At 36.5% G+C, this 24443-nt stretch overlaps 1 protein-coding gene and 1 long non-coding RNA gene across 2 annotated transcripts in view; one reads left to right on the top strand and one right to left on the bottom strand.

Moving 5' to 3' along the window:
* ENPE (glutamyl aminopeptidase) overlaps positions 1 to 24443 on the top strand; it is an 84141-nt gene that overhangs the window by 20813 nt on the left and 38885 nt on the right. The window contains exons 4-10 of the mRNA XM_011749006.2: positions 9638 to 9758; positions 12317 to 12471; positions 12908 to 13021; positions 16034 to 16168; positions 17984 to 18049; positions 22644 to 22709; positions 22850 to 23001. Coding sequence (XP_011747308.2) covers positions 9638 to 9758; positions 12317 to 12471; positions 12908 to 13021; positions 16034 to 16168; positions 17984 to 18049; positions 22644 to 22709; positions 22850 to 23001 — 809 coding nt within the window. The remainder of the gene's footprint in view (positions 1 to 9637; positions 9759 to 12316; positions 12472 to 12907; positions 13022 to 16033; positions 16169 to 17983; positions 18050 to 22643; positions 22710 to 22849; positions 23002 to 24443) is intronic.
* The window catches only part of LOC105486246 (uncharacterized), a 72052-nt gene continuing 63005 nt past the window's right edge, over positions 15397 to 24443 (bottom strand). Inside the window, exons 2-3 of the long non-coding RNA XR_011621089.1 lie at positions 15662 to 15817; positions 15397 to 15519 (exon numbers count right to left, since the gene is read on the bottom strand). This is a non-coding gene — a long non-coding RNA (uncharacterized lncRNA). The remainder of the gene's footprint in view (positions 15520 to 15661; positions 15818 to 24443) is intronic.

Genomic DNA, 24443 nt, shown 5'->3' with positions numbered 1-24443 from the left:
TTTTCTTTTTTATGATCCTGACACTTTTTAAGGGTACTGTTCAGATATTTCATAGAATGTTCCTGTTTGGGTTTGTGTGATGTTTCCTTAAGATTAGACTGAGGCTTTGGATTTTGGAGAATACCACAGAGGTGAAGGGTCCTTTTCATCACGTCCTATCAGGGGGTACATGACATCCTCATGACTTATTCCTGGTGATGCTAACTTCGATCACTTGGTTGAGATGGTGTCTGCTAGGTTTCTCTGCTCTAGTTTACTAGTTTTCTTTTCCATCTTCTGTTTGTTAGAAGCAATCACTAAATGCAGTCCACACCCAAAGGGAAGAGAGTTAAGCTCCACTTCCTGGAGGGGGGAGTAACAAATAATTTATGGATATACATTATGACCATCACAGTGATTAATAAATATTTAGGGAGTGATAATGAAAGGCTGTGTAAATACCCTGTTTGTTCTTCAGGTTTTTTTACCACTTATTGTAGCATTCCGCAGTGGATGTCCACAACAACTGTTATTGTGGTGTTCTAAAGGTGATTTTTCTGTTTTCCTCAGAATTATTTTTGACATACGTTCATTTCATTATTTTAAAAAGTTATTTTGGCTGTGGCTTTGCTAAGTTTTCAGAATGAATTTGATTTCTAAAACATTTTAATTAGTGCTTTTTAAATTAATTTCTTTACTGGAAGGGTTATCTTTAAATTGAAGGTTATTAATCTTCCTTGAATGAATCTGTTTAATTTAGCAAGCCATGGAGGATTGCTAATGATTCTTATTTTTTATTTAAATTTACAAAAATATAAACAAAATAATAAAAATAATGTAAAATTTTATGGGGTAATTTAGATTTTTTTAATGTTCATTTTTTAATTTCTTAAAAACTATACTGCAGTAATAATCACTAAGCATCAGACAACTTAAATTTTAACTTAAATGGAAAGTAAGCGGCCAGTAAATGCTTTGTATAACCTAATGGCCATGCTGAGTGTCCTCTCAAACAGCACTTGATAGCAGCTGAGTTCCGAACTCAGAGTTCTGAACATGTTTTGAACCAGCATAGCCACAGCAAAAAAAAAAGTGTTTTTTCACCTAAACTTCAAACCAAGGTTTTGCATATACATACTAATTTATCTATGAGGAAGGAGCAAACTAAAATTTAGACAGAGTATATCACATTGATAAGGCAAAACTTAAAAAGAAAAAAACTGATGTATCACTATTCCTTTCTACTAAGTACCTTCCTCTGCTAACTTTCCACCTACTGCTGGAAGAATAATTTAAAAGAACATAAACTTTATAAAATTTAACACATTAATGGCATGTTCAGTAATACCAGCTATGCACCTTAAATATGCATTTATAGATTTAAAAACGATACAGATTTATTTTCTCTTTCTCATTCTGGCTACCTCAGTATTGATACTGAAACAGTTTCTTCAAACTGATTATTGCATAAGTCTTTATTGAGCATCTACTCTGTGCACAGGAGGATGCTAAACCCTGAAGGGAGTGAAATACGCTGATATCTGTACTTCAATTGAGATGTGCAACAGATATAGTCATCATTGCCCTGTGCCACCCAAGTGTGTTTTCAGGTCTTTCTTGGTGTTACTAGCCCTGAGAGCCAAGGGTCTCAGCTTGTGTTTTAGGGATCCTTTAAGCATGCTCGTCATTTAAAATGATATGCCTCTTTGAAGCAGCTCAGATGACATCTCGCCAAAAAACCTCAAGAGATAAGTAGTGCTACTTCTGTGGGATGAGCAGCAGTGAAAAGTCAGGCTGCTGTCAATAAGTAGAGTGATCATGTATTTTATCATCTATAAATATATATAACAAATAATAGAGGAGGGGTTATTAATTATGCTGGAACAAGAGGTATAAACAGGTAAGCAACAGATTTACATTCCAGGGACATTCCTGGGCAAACTTGAATGCATGGTCACCTCTATCAATAGAAAACACTCAATAGACAGGGACACTAAGGATGTGGATCCAGGGCACCGCGGGGCTGCAGCACTCCCAGGTGGAACCCTGCAGGGCCCTGCCTGGCTTCTGACCCAGGTGACGTGCAAGTGGTAACAGGCAGTCTGTTTAAACTGATTCTGTTCTGTTCACATGGTCTTTCCAAGTTCAGTGTCCTCATCTCAGTGCCCTCGCACTCTTTTAGGATCTGTTTCAGGTCTTGTCCCTTCAACTTTCCCTTACTTTCCTTGGCCTAGGTAAATTTTGTCTAGTTTTTTGAGACAGAGTAGCCTGGACATCTCTTTATTCTCTTTTCGATCTATTATTAGAGTGAAAAACCCTGTGGTTTGCTTTTTTCCTGGCCTTCTGTTTTTATTGCTAAAAGTCTTTTGGAACCAGGCCCTTGCAATCCAAAAAGTTTGGGCTTTTAAATTTGTTGCGTGGGCATCAAGAGCCTATTTTGAAAGTCAAAACCATAACATTTATTTTTTTCCCCTGCATTTTCATAATGTTCTTACTGGCAATGTGGACACCACAGTGTGAGTATCAATCACGTACAAGGAAGTACGCACACAGAAAATTACAGAGGTTAATAAGTCAGTGTATTATCTCCAATGATACTAATACTTTTGATGGGACACATAGAACTATTACATGTTAAACATTGCTTGTGTGTTATCTTATTTAATACTCGCAATAACCCTATGACATAAGTGCTGTTATTATCTGTATTTTATAGCTAGGGGAAGTCAGGATTCAGTCCTATAAGTAGAGAAAATAGGCAGCATGATATAGTGAAAACAGACTTTGTCCTGAACTCTAGCGTCAGTCCTGTCTTAGACTTCATTTTTCTCATGTATACAATGAGGAAATTTATTTTCAAATCACCTTCGAACTCTAAAATTACAAATAGAGGTCTACAATCCTTATCCCAAACCCTCATGACCAGTTGTCTGTTGGAATTCAGAAGTTTTCAGATTTGTGAAAGGTAATGTAGTTTGAATACTATATGTTAATGATTAACTACAGTGGGATTTGGGGCAACGCTTTATAATCAGTGATACTTCTGCAGCAACTTTTTTAGTGAGAAAAATAAAGATTTTCGAAAACCTCTTAACAGTTCAGGTCATATGATATTGCCAAATTAGTTTGCTTAAACATATAAAAAGCTTTTGATTTTTAGAACTCATTGGATTTATTAGTGTGGATTAGGGGTTGTGGGAACTGGACCAGTGAAAGGATTGGGGTAATTATCAGTGATGCAACACAGTTTTTCTATTATTATTAATAATTCTGGATTCATAGAATTGATGTGTGGAGTAAAAGAAGTGTTGCATGGAAAGTGCTTACCACATTCCTTGAAAAAATTTAAGTTCTCAGTAATAAGACTAATAAGTAATCATAATACTCCTATCTCTGAGCTTTGTGCTTGGTTTTGGTTGCAGGGATGTAAATAATCGCTGAAGATAAAGATGGTGCACAGCCGCATTCAATTGTTCAAGGAAGGTTGATCTAGTGCATCTAGTCATGATTGTCAAGTAAAGTCAAGTCTGGCAAAGGGACACTTAAAGGGAGTAATGGTAATCAACCAGGAATCAATTCTCATGGACTTAAGTTCTATCTCTCAAATGGTTTGAGACACTTGAATGAAAGGGATAACACAACGAACTCTAAGAGCCTACATTACAGTGGGCTCCAATAGGGAAAAGCAACAGCTATGTTAAGGCAGATATATCCAAACTCCCAAAAGAATATCAGCTGAATAAGGCTGTAGAAAGCCCAAACTTTTTCCACTGATACTAGCTCCATAGATTTAGTGCTTTGAAAGATGACTAATGGTATCCAACAGTGGTATACCAGGTAATTTAATTTGCCTAGGGAAGTTACTGTCTTCAAAAAGTAAATATATACATAAAAGTTAGGTTCTTGAAGCCTTACGAACTTCATATTTTTGTTTATACATAATGTTTACATATAAAGTGATAAAGTAGACATACAAACTTTATATTTAACCTTTAATAGGGTTCTTAAATTAAAAAAGAAATGTATGACTCTTTAAAAAATAAAGAAGAAAGAAAATACATGTATGCATCTCTCCTCACTCCATGTTATTTCAATATGGGTAGTCATACACTTAAAAAGTCATCTCGGTAAAGCAGGCACATAAACTAGAAAAATGGCAATTATTAAATAATGATGACAGGTCACGGGTAATTGGCTGGACTTTATCATGGACAGAAGCGCTGAGGCTTAGCAGATGATAGCGGAGAGTCAGTCACCTCTGCCAAAGGCCAGAGAGAGGAGAAGGAGATGCAGATGGAGCGTACATTAAAGGTAGGGTGAGAGAGCAGGAAGTGTGGTGAGGATGAGTGAAGGCATCAGCATAGGGGAGGATGCTTTTTAAAATCACCAAATCCAAACATCACAGATGTTCTATTGTTACATGGATTACAGAAACCATGTTGGAGCTTTAAATGACAGAAAATGTTAGTGTGTTGGTAGAGTCCTTAATATAAAAATGTTTGTGATATATGGTTAGTTAAGACACAGTTATGCTTTGGCTACTTATGTTACAAAATTAATGGGCTGTAGCTATATATTCTCTGATTGTTTGGCTCTGTTGATCAAAGTAGCAGTCATAGAATAAAATCTATGATCTGATTTTTTTTATGGTAACTTTCTGTAAAATATTTCTTTTTTAAACTTTCATTTTAGGTTCGGGGTATATGTGCATGTTTGCTATATAATAAATTGCATGTAATAGGGGTTTGGTGTACAGATTATTTCACTTCTTAGGTAATAAGCATAGTGCCCGATAGGTAGTTTTTCCATTCTCACGCTCCTCCCTCTCTACTTTCAAGTAGGCCCTGATGTCTATTGCCTCCTTCTTTGTGTCCGTGAGTACTCAATGTTTAGGTCCCACTTATAAGTGAGAAGATGTGGTATTTGGTTCTCTGTTGCTATGCCAGTTCTCTTAGCTTTATCCATGCTGCTGCAAAGGACATGATCTCATTCTTTTTATGGCTGTGAAGTATTCCCTGGTATATATATACCACATTTTATTTATACGTCTACTGTTGATGAAAATAGGTTGATTCCATCCATGTCTTTGCTACTGTGAATAGTGCTGTGATGAACATATGGAGGCCTGTGTTTTTATGGCAGAACAATTTAATTTCTTTGGGTGTATATCCTGTAAGAAGATAGCTGGATCATTTGGTAATTCTGCTTTAGTTGTTTGAGAAATTGCCAAACTGCTTTCCACAATGTATAAACTAATTTACATTCCCACCAACAGTGTGTAAGTGTTCCCTTTTCTCTACAAGTTTGCCAGCATATTATTTTTTTGACCTTTTAATAATAGCCATTCCGACTGGGCAAGATAATATCTCATTGTGGTTTTGATTTGCAGTTCTCTCATGATTAGTGATGTTGAGCATTTTTTCATATGCTTGTGGGCCATATATGAAAAGTGTCTTTTGAAAAGTGTCTGTTCACATCCTTTGCCCGTTTTTTAATAGGGTTGTTTGTTTTTGCTTGCTGATTTGTTTAAGTTCTTTATAGATTCTGGATATTTTACCTTAGTAGGATGCATAGTTTGCAGATATTTTCTCTCATTCTGTAGGCTGTCTGTTTACTCTGTTGATAGTTATTTTTGCTGTGCAGAAGCTCTTTGGTTTAAGTCCATTTGCCTACTTATGGTTTTGTTGCAGTTTCTTTTGGCATCTTTGTCATGAAATCTTTGCCAGGTCCTATGTTTGGAATGGTATTTCCTAGGTTATCTTGCAGGGTTTTTATAGTTTTAGGTTTTACACTTAAGTCTTTAAACTGTCTTGAGTTGACTTGTGTTTATGGTGTAAGGAAGGGGTCCAGTTTCAGTCTTCTGCATATGGCTAGTCATTTATCCCAGCATCATTTATTGAATAGAGAGCCTTATCCCTATTGCTTCTTTTTGTCAACTTTGTTGAAGATCAGATGGTTGTAGGTGTGTGGCATTATTTCTGGGCTCTCTATTCTGTGTCCTTGGTCTACGTGTATATTTTTGTCTTAGTACCATGCTCTTTTGGTTACTGTAGGCTTGTAGTATAGTTTAAAGTCAGGTAACGTGATTCCTCCAGCTTTTCTTTTTTGCTTAAAATTACCTTGGCTATTATATTTTTGGTGCCATATAAATTTTAAAATAGTTTTTTCTAATTGTGTCAAAACTATCTCTGGTTGTTCGATAGGAACAGCATTGAATCTGTAAATTGCTTTGAGCAGTATGGCCATTTTAACAATATTGATTCTTCTTATTCATGATGTTTCTTTATTTTTGTCTGACTGAGTTAGTTTGGGGAGCCGGTTTTTGAGCTCTGAGATTATTTCTTCAGCTTGGCCTATTCTGCTGTTAATAATTGTGATTGCATTATGAAATTCTTGTAGTGTGTTTTTTAGCTCTGTCAGGTCACTTTGGTTCTTTCTTATAATGGTTATTTTGTCTTTCAGTTCCTGTATTGTTATATTGTAATCCTTAGATTCCTTGGATTGGGTTTCAACTTTCTCCTGAATCTCAATGATCTTTCTTCCTATCCATATTCTGAATTCTACTGCTATCATTTCAGTCATTTCAGCCTGGTTAAGAACCTTTGCTGTGGAACTAGTGTGGTTGTTTGGAGGAAAGAAGCCAGTCTGGCTTTCTGAGTTGCCAGAGATCCTGCACTAGTTCTTTCTTATCTGTGTGGGCTGACGTTCCCTCAACTGTGGTGGCAGATGTTCCCTCGACTGTGGTGTAATTTGAGTACAGTCAGTTGATTTCTTTCCTGGATGTTTTCAGAGGACCAAGTGTTTGTGCTGGGTCATTATTTGTGGCTGAATTCGTGTCCTTGGTTTCGCAGGGGTTTATGTTAGCAAAGTATTTTTGGTGCTGAAGTTTGGGCTGTGATCCAGTAGATGGTGCTTAAGCATAATGGCCAGTAGTTAGGCTCTTGCTCAGCCACATGGCTCCTCTGTATTTCCTCCTGATTGCAACTGTGCTCTCTCTCAGTGCTCTGAAACTGTGGGCTCCTCTCCCACTCAAGTGCTGGCTGCAGATTTCAGCTTGGCACTCCTGGGCTGCTCACCACAGCCTTGGAGCAAGTTCAGGCTTTATGCTCCTTCTGCAGCTTGGAGGCAGCAGGGGAAGGGACCTTGGCAGTCGTTGTGGCAGAGGGCTTTTCACTGGTCTTTTGGAACTCCACCCCAGAGAAATGCAGAGCCGCTACTAATTGGTGCAATCAGCCCAGGGTCAGGTGGTTGTATCATGGGCCCAAGTCAAGGGCCTGCCTGGTGATGAGCAGGGGTAACAGGGGGTTGTGGCTGGGACAAACTAGCTTCTTCTCCTTAAGAAGGGTGGCTGCAGCTTACTGGAGGTATGGTTAAAGCACTTGGTCTTTGATCCGTTCCTAGTCCAAGGGCAGCAAGGGCAGTACCATTGCAGCAGCCATGGCAGAGGGGCTTTCAGTTGCCTCTGGGAGATCCACCTTAGAGAAATGCAGAACTGCTGCTACTGGGAATGTTCAGCCAGGGGATGGGGCTACTGCACTGCCGGCCTGAGCTGAGGTCCCTGCTTGGTGAAGAGCTGACCCTGATTATGAAGGGTCATAGATCACAGATGGTCTGCAGACTGACCAGGCCGCAAAGACAGAGCATATTTCTATAGACTTGAGTTTCTCAGAAACAAAAGAGGAAGGGACTGCTTTTATTTTGATTGAATTTACATTAACCATCAATCTTCTTTAAACACATTGCCTTCCACTGTCACCAACAGAAATACAGAGACAGAAAAATAAATTACATTGTCTCAGAAGCATACTGCTTAAAGGGAGTTCATTTACTGGCATGGGAAATGAGAAAATATTAGCAGAGAGAACACATTGAGTCTTTCTCCTTCCCATTGCTCCACCTACGGTGGGAGACCTCACCATGATCTTTCATCTTCTTTCACAATTCTCTTTTGCTCCCCAAATATTATGTGCAGCACCAAAGCACTGAGTGTGTAGACAACAGTGGAGCGGGTCAAGAGGACTGCCCTTCTGGAAGTTTTTAATGGTAGAGAACAGACGTGATAGAAAATCTGAGATTTTTGACACACCAGTTAGTTCACAGAGGAAAATTCTGAGACTCTTGGTTTATGACATGGCAATCCTGTATGAACGTGGTGACCTTTATTTTAGATGGTCAATTCCCTTTACTCTGTTCAATGGCCAAAAACTGGAGCCTTAGTTTCATTCAACTTCTTGGAAATTGCCTGTCATTGTTCACAAAAACGACAGGAGGGTAATCCAAACAGTTTCACTTTTTGATTGCTTAACAACTATTAGAGAAAATGTATCATCGCTTCTGTAAGAAAAAAAAAAAACTTCTAAGAATATTGAGACGATTGAGTGAGTTGTGCCATCTTCGGAGGTGAAGATGAACACATCTTTATTTATGCAAATAAAGCAAGAATGCCAATTACCCAATGGATGTGAGAATAGTGAGCCAGCAATGGTAATTTAAGGGATGTTCTTTCAGAACGTGTTCTTTACATTAGTGAATCATTCCAGTGTTCTTTGCTTCTAGGAAAAGGTGGTTCAAGATGTGTGCTTAAATGAATACCAAAACTAGCAATGCATTGGGAATAATAAAGAGAGTAGGCAGTATTTTTTTTTTCTTGTTTAAATCCTCAGTCCGCTGTTCTAATTAGGTAAATGATCTTGAACTTACCAAATGATTACATCTTTTGCTTTCTTTGAGGGTTTTGAATCAGGTTGTAGGCTTAGCAGGTATATTTTATTTGAATTTCTCACAAATATTTAGCAGACACAAGTTGTCTGAGGCACTGCTTCCTCTTTCACATATTGAGAAATGCCTAAACACCTGTGATATTCTTGTCCGGAGACCACACCTGCTTTCATGACACTATGTTGAAGAGGATTCTTAAAAATTTTTTATAAAGTCAGACACGCTTAGAATTGGGGACAAAAATCTATACTTGGTTTGATTTATAAATTACGTCAAAAGGACACAAAGTAGCGACTTAGGGAATTGATGTAGCTTACCAAGATGACTTTCTCTCAGGAAATGTTTGGATCATTATATTTTAGGCTCTGGAGCTGAATAGTTGGAATATCAGAAGGGTTATTTTGAAATAACTAGATAGAATAGCACAAGTGGAAAACATGTATTCAGGGGCTCTTTAGATGAGAAAAATTCCATTAATTCAATTCCTCAAGGACAAATTACACAGAGAGAAAGAGACAGAGGCAGAGAAAGAGAAAGAGCACGCAAGAGAGAAATTGATAGGTGAGTATATGGATGGATGAATAGATACATTCATAGATTTTAAGAACATAATATATATTCTAAGTAGAAAAAACTAATAACAGTTTTCAAATATCTGGGACATTGTGCCAACCGTTCTGTCTTACATTATTTCTAGTCATTAGAATCACTTAGTGAGTTGTGAAGTTTTATTAACATTTTACGTAAAATTCCTCCAGAGTCTCAGAGATGTGAAGTGATTTATGAGACAACACAGCTAGTAGGAGGCAGAATTGGAATTGAAATTAGACATATTTGGCTCCAAAGTCCACTTTCTTTCAAGTATGTTATGCATCACAGTTTTTGTATTTTGTTGAATGAAGAATAATTTTCACTGAATTTTTTGTGTTTTGTTTAATAGCTTACAATTTATGTCCAGCCAGAGCAAAAGCACACAGCCGAATATGCTGCAAACATAACTAAAAGTGTGTTTGATTATTTTGAAGAATACTTTGCTATGAATTATTCTCTTCCTAAATTAGGTGAGGATCATTTTTAAAATTTTCTTATTTTTAATATTGCCTTTGTTTTTATTTAAGTTAACTCATTTCTTCTAATTATGTCACCATCAGTTAACAGTTATCCTTAAGTCCTTTTATTATATGCCTACAATATCTTGGGCTCAAGTGAGCCGCCTGTCTTGGCCTCCCAAAGTACTAGGATTACAAGCATGGGCAACCATGCCCAGGCTGTACTCTGTTCTTATCTGATAAATATATAGTCTTGTGTTTCTAAATAAAGATGAAAGTATGTGCACACAATTGCAGAACTTGGTAGTGATGGAGCCACAAATAGCAACCTAGATCAGTTGATTTCAAAATCAGCATTCATCCCAATACTTGCTCTGCCTCCCTGTCATCAGTGAGTTAAAAAATAATAGGGATAAATGATGTTGTAAGAGTCCCAAGTGCTTATAGTCTTTCCATTGTTGTATAAGGCAAATTCTAGATTCCCCAGCAGTTTAATGAAATACTGGCGCTCCTTCCAGCAATAATTTTTTCTAATACAGAGGGAAGCATGCATTCTTCTTAAAGCAAAAGTGGGGCTACAACCAAGATGGTGTGCATATGTCAATAGTGGAAATACTTTATTAATAAGCTCGAAAGCTATTAACAAAGACTTTAAATATAACACCCATATAGATGTTTGTAGGGATAAAATGAAGGCAGTAAAACAAATTAGCCAACAGTTGGCTTCCCTGTTTCTGTTTCTGCCTTTAGTTTAATAAATTATCAATGCAAACAAGAGGAATGCCAAGTTCTTTGCATGGGAATGGCTGTGGCTCAGAGCAAGCTTGTAGATGCTGCATGTCTTTTCAATGGATACAGTTCTATTTTTTGATTGCTTAACAAATGTTAGAGAAGGAGCTGAAAAAAGAAACAAGTTTTCATCAAAATCAGAATATTGGGCCAGGTGCAGTGGCTAACGCCTGTAATCCCAACATTTTGGGAGGCCCAGAGGTTCAAGACCAGCCTGGCAACATGGTGAAACCCCATCGCTACAAAAAATACAAAAATTAGCCAGGTGTTGTGGCACACACCTGTAGTCTCAGCTACTCAGGAGGCTGAGGTGGGAGGATCACTTGAGCCCAGGAGGTTGAGGCTGCAGTGAGCCATGATCGTGTCACTGCAGTCTGGGTGACAGAAGACCTTATCTCAATGTAAAAATATCAGAATAATATTTAATAAAATTTTGTCCACATGAATTTAAAGATCCTTTGCCTTTTATCTCAGTTGTAACACCCAGGATAACCTGAGAAGTGGAAATCTCACAAATTTATTACTCTCTTCTTCTCTCTTTCTTTCTTCTTCTCCCCAACTCCTTTATTCTGTTTTATGTGCATTTTCAACCCTCTTAGAATTAATTATATCTTAGATTCCTTAGAAGTGACTTCTGCATTTATTAGATTCCAAAGAGTTAAATATACACGAATTAGTTAGTTATAATGCCAATACTGACCAAAAAAAAAAAAAAAAAAAAAAAAAGAAATTGCAAAAAATTCCTTTTGTTCAAGGATTAAGTGCAAACTGCACTCCACATTATGAAAAATACTGGCCCTTGGGGGAGATACTTCTCTACCTTTGAAATGACTGTTTCGTGATAAAATAACCAAACCTAAAAATGACGATAACATGAAAAGGAAACTACTATTGTAATCTTGACCTCTATTTAAGATACATCCCTCTTCATTCTTTTATAAAAAGCTTTAAGAATATTTATTTTAACCAGAAAGAAAGGGCTTTCTCTTATATGTTAAGTGAAAAATCAATTTATTTTCATTTCTGTTCCTCATTTAAATTATATGTAACAATAAAGAAATTACATTCTGTTCACCGCTCATTAACTGAGGAAGCTGTATTTTGGCCACTGATCAACTGAGCATTTTCTTTCTTGGAATTTAACATAGAACTGATCAACACTGCCTCCTCCTGTCAGATATTATGTGTAAGATTATAGAAACTCCTATCCAACATTTTAGAACTGTAAGGGAATTTAGAGAGAATATAGTCAACTCCATGTTTCTCCAACTAATTTAATACATAAAAGCAGATGGTAAGCTAATAGATTGGTAGAGAATCAATTAAATTTCATAGAATTAGAGAAAAATAGAGTTTTATGTTCTCGAATATTCTGTGACTTTGGATGGAAAACTCTATCTGTACACTTGGAAGCTCAGAACTTCTAAATACTAACTTGAAAACTTTTCTTTTTCCTCACAGCTTATCCCCTAAAACAGATGTAGCTAACAAAAATGAAATACAGAGAGAAACAAAAGACATAAAATTATAGAGGTGTTGCCATTACTGTCCTTCTTTAAAACAAAAACAAAGCATTGATATCTGGAGCCAACAGGGAATACTCTATGGAAATTCTGAGTGCATTAGGACTGAAATGTTTGCACACACGATTATAGTTCTTTACTCTAAGAAATTATTTTTAGCCTTTTAAAATCATTCATCCAAATAACTTAATTTGGTAAGAAATGCTATGAACAAATGGAAAGAATGCATTTCTCACTGGACTCTTCCTTCTTCTATAGATAAAATCGCTATTCCAGATTTTGGCACTGGTGCTATGGAGAACTGGGGACTCATCACATACAGAGAAACGAACCTGCTTTACGACCCTGAGGAATCAGCCTCATCAAACCAACAGAGGGTGGCCACTGTGGTTGCCCATGAACTTGTACATCAGGTATAGAATCTTATCACTGAATCAACTTGTTTTTAAAAGTGGCTTAAGACCACAGGAATAATTCAAATTATTTATGACTTAGCAAATAAAAAATAGCCAACTCAGAAAAACTTGCATGAAAATCTTTCTTAGTACTAATAAACATTTAGCCATAAAGAGACTTTGAAACACATTATTTTGCCTTCAGGAAATACACACGAGGGCTTCGTTTAAATTTACATACCCCAGTAATAACTAAATAAAGGCAATAAACTAAGGACAATTTAATATCATTTAAATAATCAGAATAAAGGAGAAAATAAATGTTAAATACAATGCCTGCCACTTCTGTCACAGTGACAACATTGACACGGACAAATAAATGTTTTGACATTTTCTAGGCCTCTCTACCATAACCGTAAGAATGTAATTATCTCTTTATTGCTTACAATTTCAGTGGTTTGGAAATATTGTGACCATGGACTGGTGGGAAGACTTGTGGCTAAATGAAGGATTTGCTTCTTTCTTTGAGTTTCTGGGAGTAAACCATGCAGAAACAGACTGGCAAATGGTGAGTCCTAGACACATAAACTTGAAATCTCTCCTTTCCTCATGCAAAGCAGATAGAAGCCTTTGTACTATGATCATGGTCCCAAGTCAGATGGCAAGTACAGTGGTGAACGGGGAATTCCACTGTGAGGGATAGGGTGGAGCCAACTGACTTCCACTGAATCCACCTTGCCCAGAGCCTTTGCCCAGTCATTAGAAGGGCAGCTGATCATCCCAGTCTGGGGATATCCTTGACAGAGTCACTCAAAAACACATTATCAAGGCAGGAAAAAAAAATAGGTGGCAAAGAAAATGTGAACTCTGTGTTCCAGAAAGTATTTATAGCACTAACCCTTTGAAAAAATGTCAGAGTCTCATTTGTGAATGATTTATCTTATTTCAGACAGACTGTGGAAATAGTGTGATGAAGAGATAACATAAACTTAGTAGTTAGATTGAAGTTCAAATCCTGAACACATCATTTCTTGGAAGCATGATAGGGAATATGACCTTGAGCAAGTTACATAATATCTCTGAGTCCATTTTCTCCTTTATGAAATAGAACATTATTTTCTATCTTGTAAGCTGAAAAGCTCCCAAAGGCACATGTAATGACTATTAACATGTAGTGTGTCCCTCAGAGGCCTAGAATAGAAACTTTTGTGAACCCTAAAATTTTTTTTCAGAAAAGCTAGGTATATTTGTTATTTATATTTATATCACGGGAGTATTCTTATCTGATTGTATATGTGAATGTACAAATATGTGGATGTGTCTAATTACCAGAGGTTTTGTACTATGTGAAATACCGCCCTCTACTGGACAGAATAAAAAAGTTAAATGCTTGAAGCCCTTACAGTTTCCCTAGCCTAATTTACAAAGTGAAAAGGCTAATTTACAACAATTACTTCTTTAAAAATCTTATCTACATCTGGGTTTTTTTCAACTATGGAACTATTCATAGTTTGGAGTAGATAATTCTTTTTTTGTGGGGGACTTTCCCGTGCGTTATATGATACTTAGCATCCCCGACTTCTATAATTGCCAGTAACCCGCCAGTTCCTGTTGTGACAACCAAAAATGTCTCCACATATTTCCAGGTGTCCCATGGGGGACAAAAATCTCCTCCAGTTGAAAACCACTCGTCTACATGGAAAATTTCTGATTTTATAATTTATTGAAAATAAACTGTATAAATGGAAAATTACATCCTTTATTTTCTCCCTTACAGTGTCCTGAGGCCCTTATAGCAAACTGTTACAAGAAATTATAACATTTTAATATTGTCTAATATTCCAAGTTCTATGTTTCAAAAGCAGTGGCTAAATTCCAGAAAAATTTGCTATGCACTTCTTAAATGAAATTTAATCACATGGTTCAACACAACAATTCATTCATTCCTTCATCTATTCATTCATTCCTTTTTTTTTTTTGAGATGGAGTCTCGCTCTGTCACCCAGGCTGGAATGCAGTGGAGCAATCTCGGATCACTGCAACCTCCACCTCCTGGGTTCAAGCGATTCTCCTGCCTCAGCCTTCTGAGTAGCTGGGACTATAGGTCCTCACCACCACTCCTGGCTAATTTTTATACTTTTAGTAGAGATGGGGTTTTGCCATGTTGGCCAGGCTGATCTTGAATTCCTTACCTCACGTGATCTGCCTGCCTCAGCCTTCCAAAATACTGGGATTACAGGCTTGAGCCACCGAACCCGGCCCATTCATTCATTCTTCATTCAGCAAACGGAGGACCCCAAAATGAATAATGAATAAAACACATTTCTTGCCCTTAAGGAGTTCTCAATTTAAGGTCTTGTGGATGGAAGGGTCAGATAAATAAAGATATTTTATAAGTGAGCTCAATAAATACCACAATCACGGACCCTTGTTTCACAGGTGAAAAATCGGAAGGCCAGGAAAGTGATGTAACTTTCCCACATCACAGAGATAGCTGGTAGCAACATCCCAAACCACACACACAGTTGGTATAGTCAATCTTCCTGACACTGAGGACAGGATCTTTCTTCTCACCATGCCTAAACTTCCTAGGTATACAAAAATCAAAATCCAAGTCAAAATTATCATGATTGGCAGTCATCACTTGACAGCAGTACCTTTCCTGTTATAAATGAAACCCGCATAATTGGAAAATGTAAGCTAATATAGCATACTCTTCTTTTGGAAATATTTTTAATTAAGTAGAGCCAATGAAATTTTTAAAGTTAGTAGTGATTTAGCAGAGTTAGATTTCACAATCTTACTGCTTAAGAATCAAAGTAACTATAGCAGCTAATGGGTTAGGTTCTCATTCTGTGCCAGGTACTATGCCAAGTACTAACCATGAATTTTATCATTGAATCCTGTGCACAGTTCCAAAAAGTAGAGGCCATCATTACTTCTATTTAATGGGTGAGGAAACTTGCTTAAACTTACATATTTGGAAAGCAGAAAGACTGAGCTTTGAACCAAGGAAGTCTGTCAGTACTGCTAGGCCTGTCAACCACTCTGTATTGCTGACAAAACCTAGGAGGGAAACAAGACGTGATTAGAACTAACGGATAAACTGCTAATATTTTCTTTCATTAATTATGAATTATCCAAATTCTGACAACAAGGTGATTTTTAAAAACCCCGAACATCAATATTTGGCAAATTGATATGCTACCTCACTTAATTCTTAGACCAAATCTGTGGGGTCATGTCATCATTCTCATTGCACAGATATAGAAATGGGGCTTGAAAAGTTTGGCACATGTCCAAAAGTCATACAGAAGTAGCAGAAGCAGAATTCACAGAAGTTGATGTCTTCTTGGCCTGTCATCTGGGGGAAAAATTAAAAGGAATTATTAGTAGAAGAAGGGAATGAAATCAATATCGACCAATCAGTGTAAAATATGATTAATTTGAAGATCTAACGTTTAAGTAACTTAAGTCATTTATATTTATTTTCCTCCAATTTTTCTTATATATTGTATTTTAATTTATTAACTAGTACAAAGAAAATACTATATTTCTTTGGCTCATTCTTTCATTTCAGCGTGACCAAATGTTACTTGAAGATGTGTTACCTGTACAAGAGGATGATTCTCTGATGTCTTCACATCCAATTGTTGTGACTGTGACAACCCCTGATGAAATAACATCTGTTTTTGATGGAATATCCTATAGTAAGGTGGGGGAAATAGAACATTGTTTTGAACATCTTCCTGTTTAGTGACTTTTCTTTTAGTAGATGTCTAAAAATGGTAAGAATGGTCACACTGTGCCAGTGAGCTTTGGAAAACGGTGTAGAACTTATTCTGAGTGCTGAATATTCAATAGTTCATACTTTTCAGTAGAATGTATTGCTGGTCATTGTCACAGGATTTTAAAAGAGATTTTTAAGAATTTCTCTTTACACATTTGTTTATAATTATTTTCGTTCTGATAATTGAGTATTTAGACTTTACACATCACAATTCAAATTGTTTTATTTGATTTTTCAAAAGACAATAAATCTTTTTCTTTTATGTGGTAAACAAGAAATGCCATATATGTGCACAGCTTTTCTAGTAGAACCTTTTAGTGCCTGCAATAAGCATTTAAATCCAACTCAGAAGGAAATACTTTTATTCCTTTTTAGAAGGTGTAAAGATGAATTTGTTAGCATATTGTAGGTGAGGTTTATTTCTCCACTAACATTTTATGAAAAGTTGCTGAAAATCTGTAACTCCAAGATTTATGTGACACATTCTGTCCCACTATATTTCATATAGACTCTCCTTCAAACATATTCCATATCTGTATGTAACATAATTTAAATTTTTATTTTAGTCATTTTCTACCTCAGCTTCTCATGGTTTTCCTGCTACATTGAGGTGCTTAGAAGCTACTGCAAACTAATATATTTTGTTATCCTGAGTGACACCTAAAGTTTTATTTGAGTCAAAAATATTATAATTATTAAAATGAATACTTGAGTGAAAAAAACTTCTATGTATTAGCATTTGAAATTTTTAGCATCATATTTTTTGACTTTCCCTCTCATATGATTCCCATGGTGTATGTTCAGCCTTCTTGTATTCATTTTTCTTTGACATTTTGAATGATTCCTTTTATCTTTATGTTAAAATGAAAATTTCAAAACCACTTATAGCCTATTCTAATTATTCACATGGGAGAAGTTTAAATTTATTGAACCATTTTCCCCCTTAGTCCTAGATACTCCTCAGGTTTAAGATATCAAGTCCAAGATAAATAAATTTTTCTAGGCCTCTAGCTTTTTAAATAGCTATAAAATTAATTTAGAATGCTTAATAACTTACAGTAAAAATTACTAATTTAAGTGGGGGACAGTTTTTTTTTTCATTTAGTTACTTGAAAATTGATTTAAAATATTATAAATTGTGCATTTCGGTACTAACCGTATAACACATAAAAAGAAAGTACAGAGCCAAGGTGTTCATCAGATTCTTCAAATGAAAGAAAAGCAAATGAGATAGACCACTGAGAAGATAAAGATGGTATGCCTAAATTATGTATCCATGTGTATTAAGCTGTTTGACCAGATAATTTCTTGACTATCTACTTCCCTCTGCTAAATCTAATTCTTATTTTCAAGTATGAAAATATATTTAATAAGTTGGCAGAATTTTACCCTGAAACTACTTTCCTCATTCATCAAAGAATGTGATTTTTTAGACTATTTCTCTTTGATTAAGAAAGCCCCATCTGCTGGTTTATTTGGGGAAGTGCAATAATTATTTGAATCTGAAGTCCCTGAAGCAATTTCTCTTTACCTTTTAGTTATTTTAGAAGCATAGATACAGGGGCTGTGCCAAGTGGTATTTTCATCCTCAAATCATAGAGCCATATAATTTAGCAGAATCCTCTTGAGGAACTAATCTCACAAATATGATCATGAAATACTAGTTGCAAGAGTAATAACTGATAATTGTTCCTTACATAGCCTTTATTAGTTTCATTTGTCTTTTTTTCTCCATTGTAGGGAGCTTCCATTTTGAGAATGCTTGAAGACTGGATAAAACCAGAGAATTTTCAAAAAGGATGTCAGGTATGATTTATTACTTTTAGTGATATCAAAAAATAAACTACACTGATACGTGGCTGGTGACTGTTAAGATATGTGATTAATCAAGGATAATTTCCTTTTTATTCTCTTTACTGAGGCATAGATAATATAGCAAAAGATAAAAAGATGATTTTACATCCAACTGGGTACCTGCATTGTATCTGTAATGATCATTTAGCAGAAGTCTCACGGAGAAGTTGAAACAAATTACTTAGTTATTTTTGAAACTCCTTACATGTGTATTAGTCAGCTTGGGCTGCCATAAGGAAATACCATAGACTGGGTGGCTTAAACAACAGAAATGCATTTTCTCGCAGTGATGGAGGCTGGAAAGTCCAAGATCAAAGTGCTGGCCGATTCAGTTTCTGGTGAAGCCTCTCTTCCCGGCTTGCAGATGGTAGACTTCCCACTGTGTCCTCACATAGCAGAGAGAGAGAGAGAGAGAGAGAGAGAGAGAGAGAGAGAGAGAGAGAGAGACAGAGAGAGAGAGAGCACACCCTGATGTCTCTTATAAGGATACTGGTTCCATCATAAGGGTCCCAGCCTCCTGATCTCATCTAAATGTGACACCTCCCAAAGGCTTCGTTTCTAAATACTATCACACTGGGGGTTAGGGTTTATGTGAATTTCAGGGAATACGATTCTTTCCACAGCAACATGATATAAACATTTAAATCTGTCTATAAAGGTCATCCCTTACACTGAGTATAAGATTTTTCCCTTATTATTAGATTAGAAAAGATCAATATTAGTATGCTTATTACAATGGAGTCAATGAATAAAGAGGCTTCCTTTTGGTAACAGAAATGACAATAAACTTTCTGAAGCATTTCACACATCCTATTTAAGTGTATTATTTATTCCAGCAGATGTTTGTTTCATTTTCGTTCTTTTAACAGACCCTAAGCCAATCGGCCCTGGTTTGTTTTTATTTTTAATTTTATCAAAGTAGCTACAATGTGTCCCTATAACTGCGGTCTCTGCAGGTTGGCCCCATTCCAGCCTAGAAATGAAGTTCTCTTCGTACTCTTTCCCTTCCACCTCCATCCTGCCTACTGCAGTAACTCAGGTAGTCAGGCGCAGCAGTGCTGATGGTATCCAACCCAGAGAGCAGAAAACAGGTTGGAGAAACGCCCCCTGCTGGCTGCCGCAGAAAGTACTTCTTCTGTATGTGATTCTCCAGGAGAAGGTCACCATTCCCATAGATTTTACTCCCATCAAGCCTTCTTATGTGGCATTTAGCCCTCTCTACACTACTCTAAAAGAAAATGGCCCCCTTCTACCCAATAGTGAAACCCCTAGGTGATTATTAAAGTAAGAAATAAAGTCAAGAGTTAGGAAGTATTTGGGAAGTGTATCAGTATATTTTAACCCTTTGTCTATTAGCAAAATATTTTGTAGAGACATTAGGTGCAAAGAGAGAAGCTATGTGCTTGTGCTTCTGCATACATGAGAACATCTTGTAACTTTTCCATAAGTTTCAAACTCAAATTTTATCATATCTTCCCTCATTGTAAGCATTATCATTATTATTATTGAGACAGAGTCTCACTCTGTCACCGAGGCTGGAGTGCAGTGGCTTGATCTTGGCTCATTGCAATCTCTGCCTCCCGGGTTCAAGCGATTTTCATGTCTCAGTCTCCCGAGTAGCTGGGATTACAGGCACCACCACACTCAGCTAATTTTTATATTTTTAGTAGAGACGGGGTGTCGCCACGTTGCCCAGGCTGGTCTTGAACTTGTGAGCTGAAGAGATCCGCCTGCTTCAGCCTCCCAAAGTGCTGGGATTACAGCCATGAGCCGCTGTGCCCAGCCCATTGTAAGCATCTTTAATCAGGAACTCTGTCTTCTATATCTTTACCTATACTGCAGGGCCTAGTTTAATTACACATATTAAGTCGTCCTGAAAATGTTTGTTAAATGAATGAACGAGTGAATAGTCTATAATAAATTATACAGAACATAGAAATAAAGAAAATTCATTTTCAAAAATTAAGTTAAAATTTGATTTGTATAGTTTTGATTTTAAATTAAATTGTAATTAATTAATAACATACTTTTGGCATCTTCAGAGCTGACTTCAAATTAAATAATCTTTCATATTGAGTTTTATAGAGAAGTACCAAGAGTCCTTGAAAATGAATAGCTACCCTAATAATTCAATAAAACCTCATATTTCCTTCAACCCAGTATCTATGTTAAAATTAATTTTAAAAACCACTTTTGTCTAAAACTAATAATTCTCAAGTTAAAAGTCTTCCTTTAACTGTGATCACAGATGGTGTTAAAAACTGAACTAGGAAGAATAGATATTGATATTTCATACCATTATAGTGCTATGGAATGAATTTACACAAAACACCCAAATACTCTTTTCCTTCAATCTTCAAACACTAGCTGATATCTGAAAATAGTATATGATAGATATAGGCCACATCCAATAAGCAATCAGACCAACTGGAACATAGTTCCATAGTTCAGATAGTTCGAGCATCCCAACAATATCCTCCTTGAGTTGTCATCATCACTCTATGATTCGTGCCCTGAAATCCCACAGTCTATGAATGAGAGTTCAAGGTATTTCCGTTGCAAATACTAACTTTCTTCCCAAAGTGACTCTTTGTTAGCTAACCTGGTGTGGAACTAAATATGGGGGTGGCCAGTTGTCTATTCTCTTTCATGCTCATCACCTTGCCCCAAACTCAACCTCAAACAGCAAAATAGATGCAGGATGGGGGAAATAAGAACAAAATTATCAACGGAAAATCTTTAAGGCTATACTTGTACATAAAAGATGTAATAGAGAAGGGGGCATTCATAACAATATGTGGTCATGATATAGAAACAGAATATATTCTTCCTTTCTTTTTCTTCTAGTATCAGTAGTACTGTCCATAAGACAGGAGTGGGTCAGCTGGAAAATGTCTTTTCCCTTCTTGGAATACTAGTAACAGAAATATTGTTCGTTTCCTATTGTGCTCACTGATTCTAATTAATAATGAACTATGACCTAGGCCATCATGTAATTTGGACTTGAATGACTACATGATTATTCAAGGTGAAGAGGGAAGTGTCTTAATATAGAATATTCAGAAGCACTAATCTAGACAATATAAAATTAGTACCTTTTAATATGCTGATTACATAAATTTCCATTCAGCCTGTGGTTCATGAGAAGCAAGAAACTGCAATTTTAAAACCAGTAGCAACAATAACAGTGATGAAAACCACACACACACTGATTCAGGGTTCAGAATTCTCTCAGGCAAATCTCTTCACCTCTGAAGGCACCCAGGTAGTTAGGGGGAGCAGTTTCCTTCACCTCAAAATGTGGGAGCTCTATTAAAAATATTTAAAGTCCCTTCCAATTCCACGAATGCATGTTTCTAAGCTAAAGACATTGTAGTAGTCAAATAAACTCTTCTAAATTAATTTTAAAAGATACTATTCAATAGAAATTGTCATCAAAACACAGCTATGGTTATAATTATTACTATACAAGTATTCAATTATTATTATTTTAAAATATTAGACATTTGATTTACCAAATATTCAACTATTTTATTAAGATACGATGAATGATTGGTGCAACTCTGTAATGAATACCTAAAAGTGATCGCTGCTTCTCCCTTCCTTTGCCTGCCCTCTGGTGGTAGTGCCAAGAAGTGAATTAACCAAAAGAACAAATATGGAGGCAGCATTCCAAAGTGGCTTCACCCCTCTTCCAGGCTTCTTGGAGTCCTGCTAATACTGTTTTATCTCTATGCCTGAAAAGAAGAGGTATTTAGGAGGTAACGTGATTTAGGTACAGCACCTACTGAAAATTGTAGCAACTTAGAGCGAAAATGATATGTGCAAAGTTAACATTAAGAACACTGAAGATGGTTCCATTTCTATCAAAGACCTCCACTTTCAGTCAGGACAATTCTAGAAAGCAATGGAGGAGTGATACAGCAGGAACTTTGGAAAGTTTACTGGCAAACTCCAAGTGGCTCCCAGTTATGGGATTAGAAGACTGGGAATTTTTTCTGGGGATAAATCACACTATATTTGAAAACTCACATATAGAAAGAGGTTTTGTAAAGAAAATTGCCAAAAGAAGCTTAAATCTAAAAACTTGTACTTTAAAATATTTGAAGAGTGAAGACTTATGCTTTACAGTGAATAACGTCCCCAATTCATCCACCACTACCACCACCACCACCACCACCATCATCATCATCATTATTCAAAAGGTTGTGTATTTATTTCCTTAGAGCAGAGATCAGCAAGCTACTGTCTTCAGGCCAAATCTGGCCCACCATCCATGTATTTTTTAAGGCCCATAAACTAAATATGGTTTCCATATTATTAAATGGTTGAAAAAAATCAAAAGAAGAAGAATATTTTATGATACATGAACATTGTATGGAATTCAAATATCAATGCAACAGCCATGCTCATTCATGTACATGTTGTCTATGGCTGGTTTTGTGCAGTGGAGGCAGAACTGAGTAGTAGGGGTTCGGTTCATCTTATGAAAGGATGAGAAAAGCAAACATTGACTTCTAACATACTGATTATCTTTTACACACAGATGTACTTGGAAAAATACCAATTCAAGAATGCAAAAACTTCTGATTTTTGGGCAGCACTGGAAGAGGTAAGGAAGAGTATATATCCCCAAATATTTCTTTGTCTGATTTACAAATGGCTTACCAATCATTTTCTAATCTAACTATTCTATCCTTTTATTTATCATATTTGTTAATTAATTAGTCTCCATTTTGTTTTCAATCTTAGGCGAGTAGGCTCCCAGTGAAAGAAGTAATGGACACCTGGACCAGACAGATGGGTTATCCTGTGCTTAACGTGAATGGTGGCAAGAACATCACACAGAAACGGTTTCTGCTGGACTCAAGAGCTAACCCTTCTCAGCCCCCTTCAGATCTTGGGTAAGGCTCTATAATGCATTTGAAAAAAAAACACAGAAATTTGGCAGAAATATTGGCCATTTGTTTTATATCCTATTCTTGAGTACATGATGGATGACTGATATACAAGTATAAAGCCACAGTGCCTTTAGGGGAACAAGGGATTCAAAAATAGCCGAGTGATTTCCAGGTTTGAAATGGTGGGCAGAGCACATGCATCCATGTCCTGTTCTTTACAGATATTGAAGAGAGGAATGGAATCACCTAAAGAAATAAATCTACAAGAATAAAGAAAATAAAGGGAGGGGCCATATGTATCACAGAGTTCTGAAGAAGAAAAGCAGAAGGAGAAATACAGTCTGAGGAAAATACAATCAGATAATAATAAGGGAACTTCCCTATCCCTAGACAGGTTCTAGGTTCAGTGTCAGCATGAAGACTGAAGAGTAAGAGTGAGAAGTGAGGCTAAAAATAGGGCAATGAATTGATAGTCTAGTCTCAGGACAATTGTGCCAGTTGGACCACCCCTCACCCCTACTTTCTCTCCGCCACCTACCATTTCTTTGTCCGCACAGAGCTCGCAGAAATCTGGCAATGGCCCCAGGCAAAAATACAGTGGGCTTGTTTCCTAAAGAAATTGACTAAAACAGTAGAGGAGAGCTAAGGATTTCCATTTGGTTGAGACTCTCAGAGTAAAGCCTCCCTCATTATGTCATTTGCAGGATGGGTGGGCTGGAGCTGACAGCACCCCTCATACACACACACAGAGCTCCCAGTCAGACCTTCTGCTCAGCAGAGAAACTTATTTCAAAAATACAACTCCCTTCAGACTGAGCAACATAACAAGAGCCCGTCTCTACAAAAAAATTTTTAAAAGGCACTGGAGTACGGTAGTTCACGCCTGTAGTCCTAGCTAGTCAGAAGGCTGAGACCTGAAGATGACTGAGTCATCTCAAGTCAGGAGTTTGAGGCTTCAGTGAGCCATGATCGCACCACTGCACTCCAGCCTAGGTGGCAGAGCAAGAACTCATCCCTAAAAATAATAAAATAAGATAAAATAAATAATAATTATATATATATACACATTTATATATATATAATCCCTTCTCGATAATAGAGAGAGTACACACCAGCCATCAGAATCAATTTAATTCTTTCTTAACTATGAATGACAAAGATCACAAGATACATGAAAACAATTTGGAAGGATAAAAGGTTAAAATTTCATGTGAAAAAACAAACAAATCCTGATTTATAAGATGCACAACTAAGGAAACAAAATAAATGTATGAGATATATTCAGAGATGAAGAACTATTACACCAGTGAACTAGGAGCAGAATGTCTTAGAAAGGACAAATTGAGAACACAAAATAACTCTGAAAGATTAAATTTCTGATTCTCAATGAAAGTAATAGACTAACTAAAAATAAATTTGGCAAATCCTCCAAAAACATAGGGCAA

This window comes from Macaca nemestrina, chromosome 3 (genome assembly GCF_043159975.1).
Source record: "Macaca nemestrina isolate mMacNem1 chromosome 3, mMacNem.hap1, whole genome shotgun sequence".
NCBI classification, from domain to species: domain Eukaryota; kingdom Metazoa; phylum Chordata; class Mammalia; order Primates; family Cercopithecidae; genus Macaca; species Macaca nemestrina.
The sequence above is the reverse complement of the archived record's forward strand: the minus strand, read 5'-3'. Positions and strand labels throughout refer to the sequence as shown.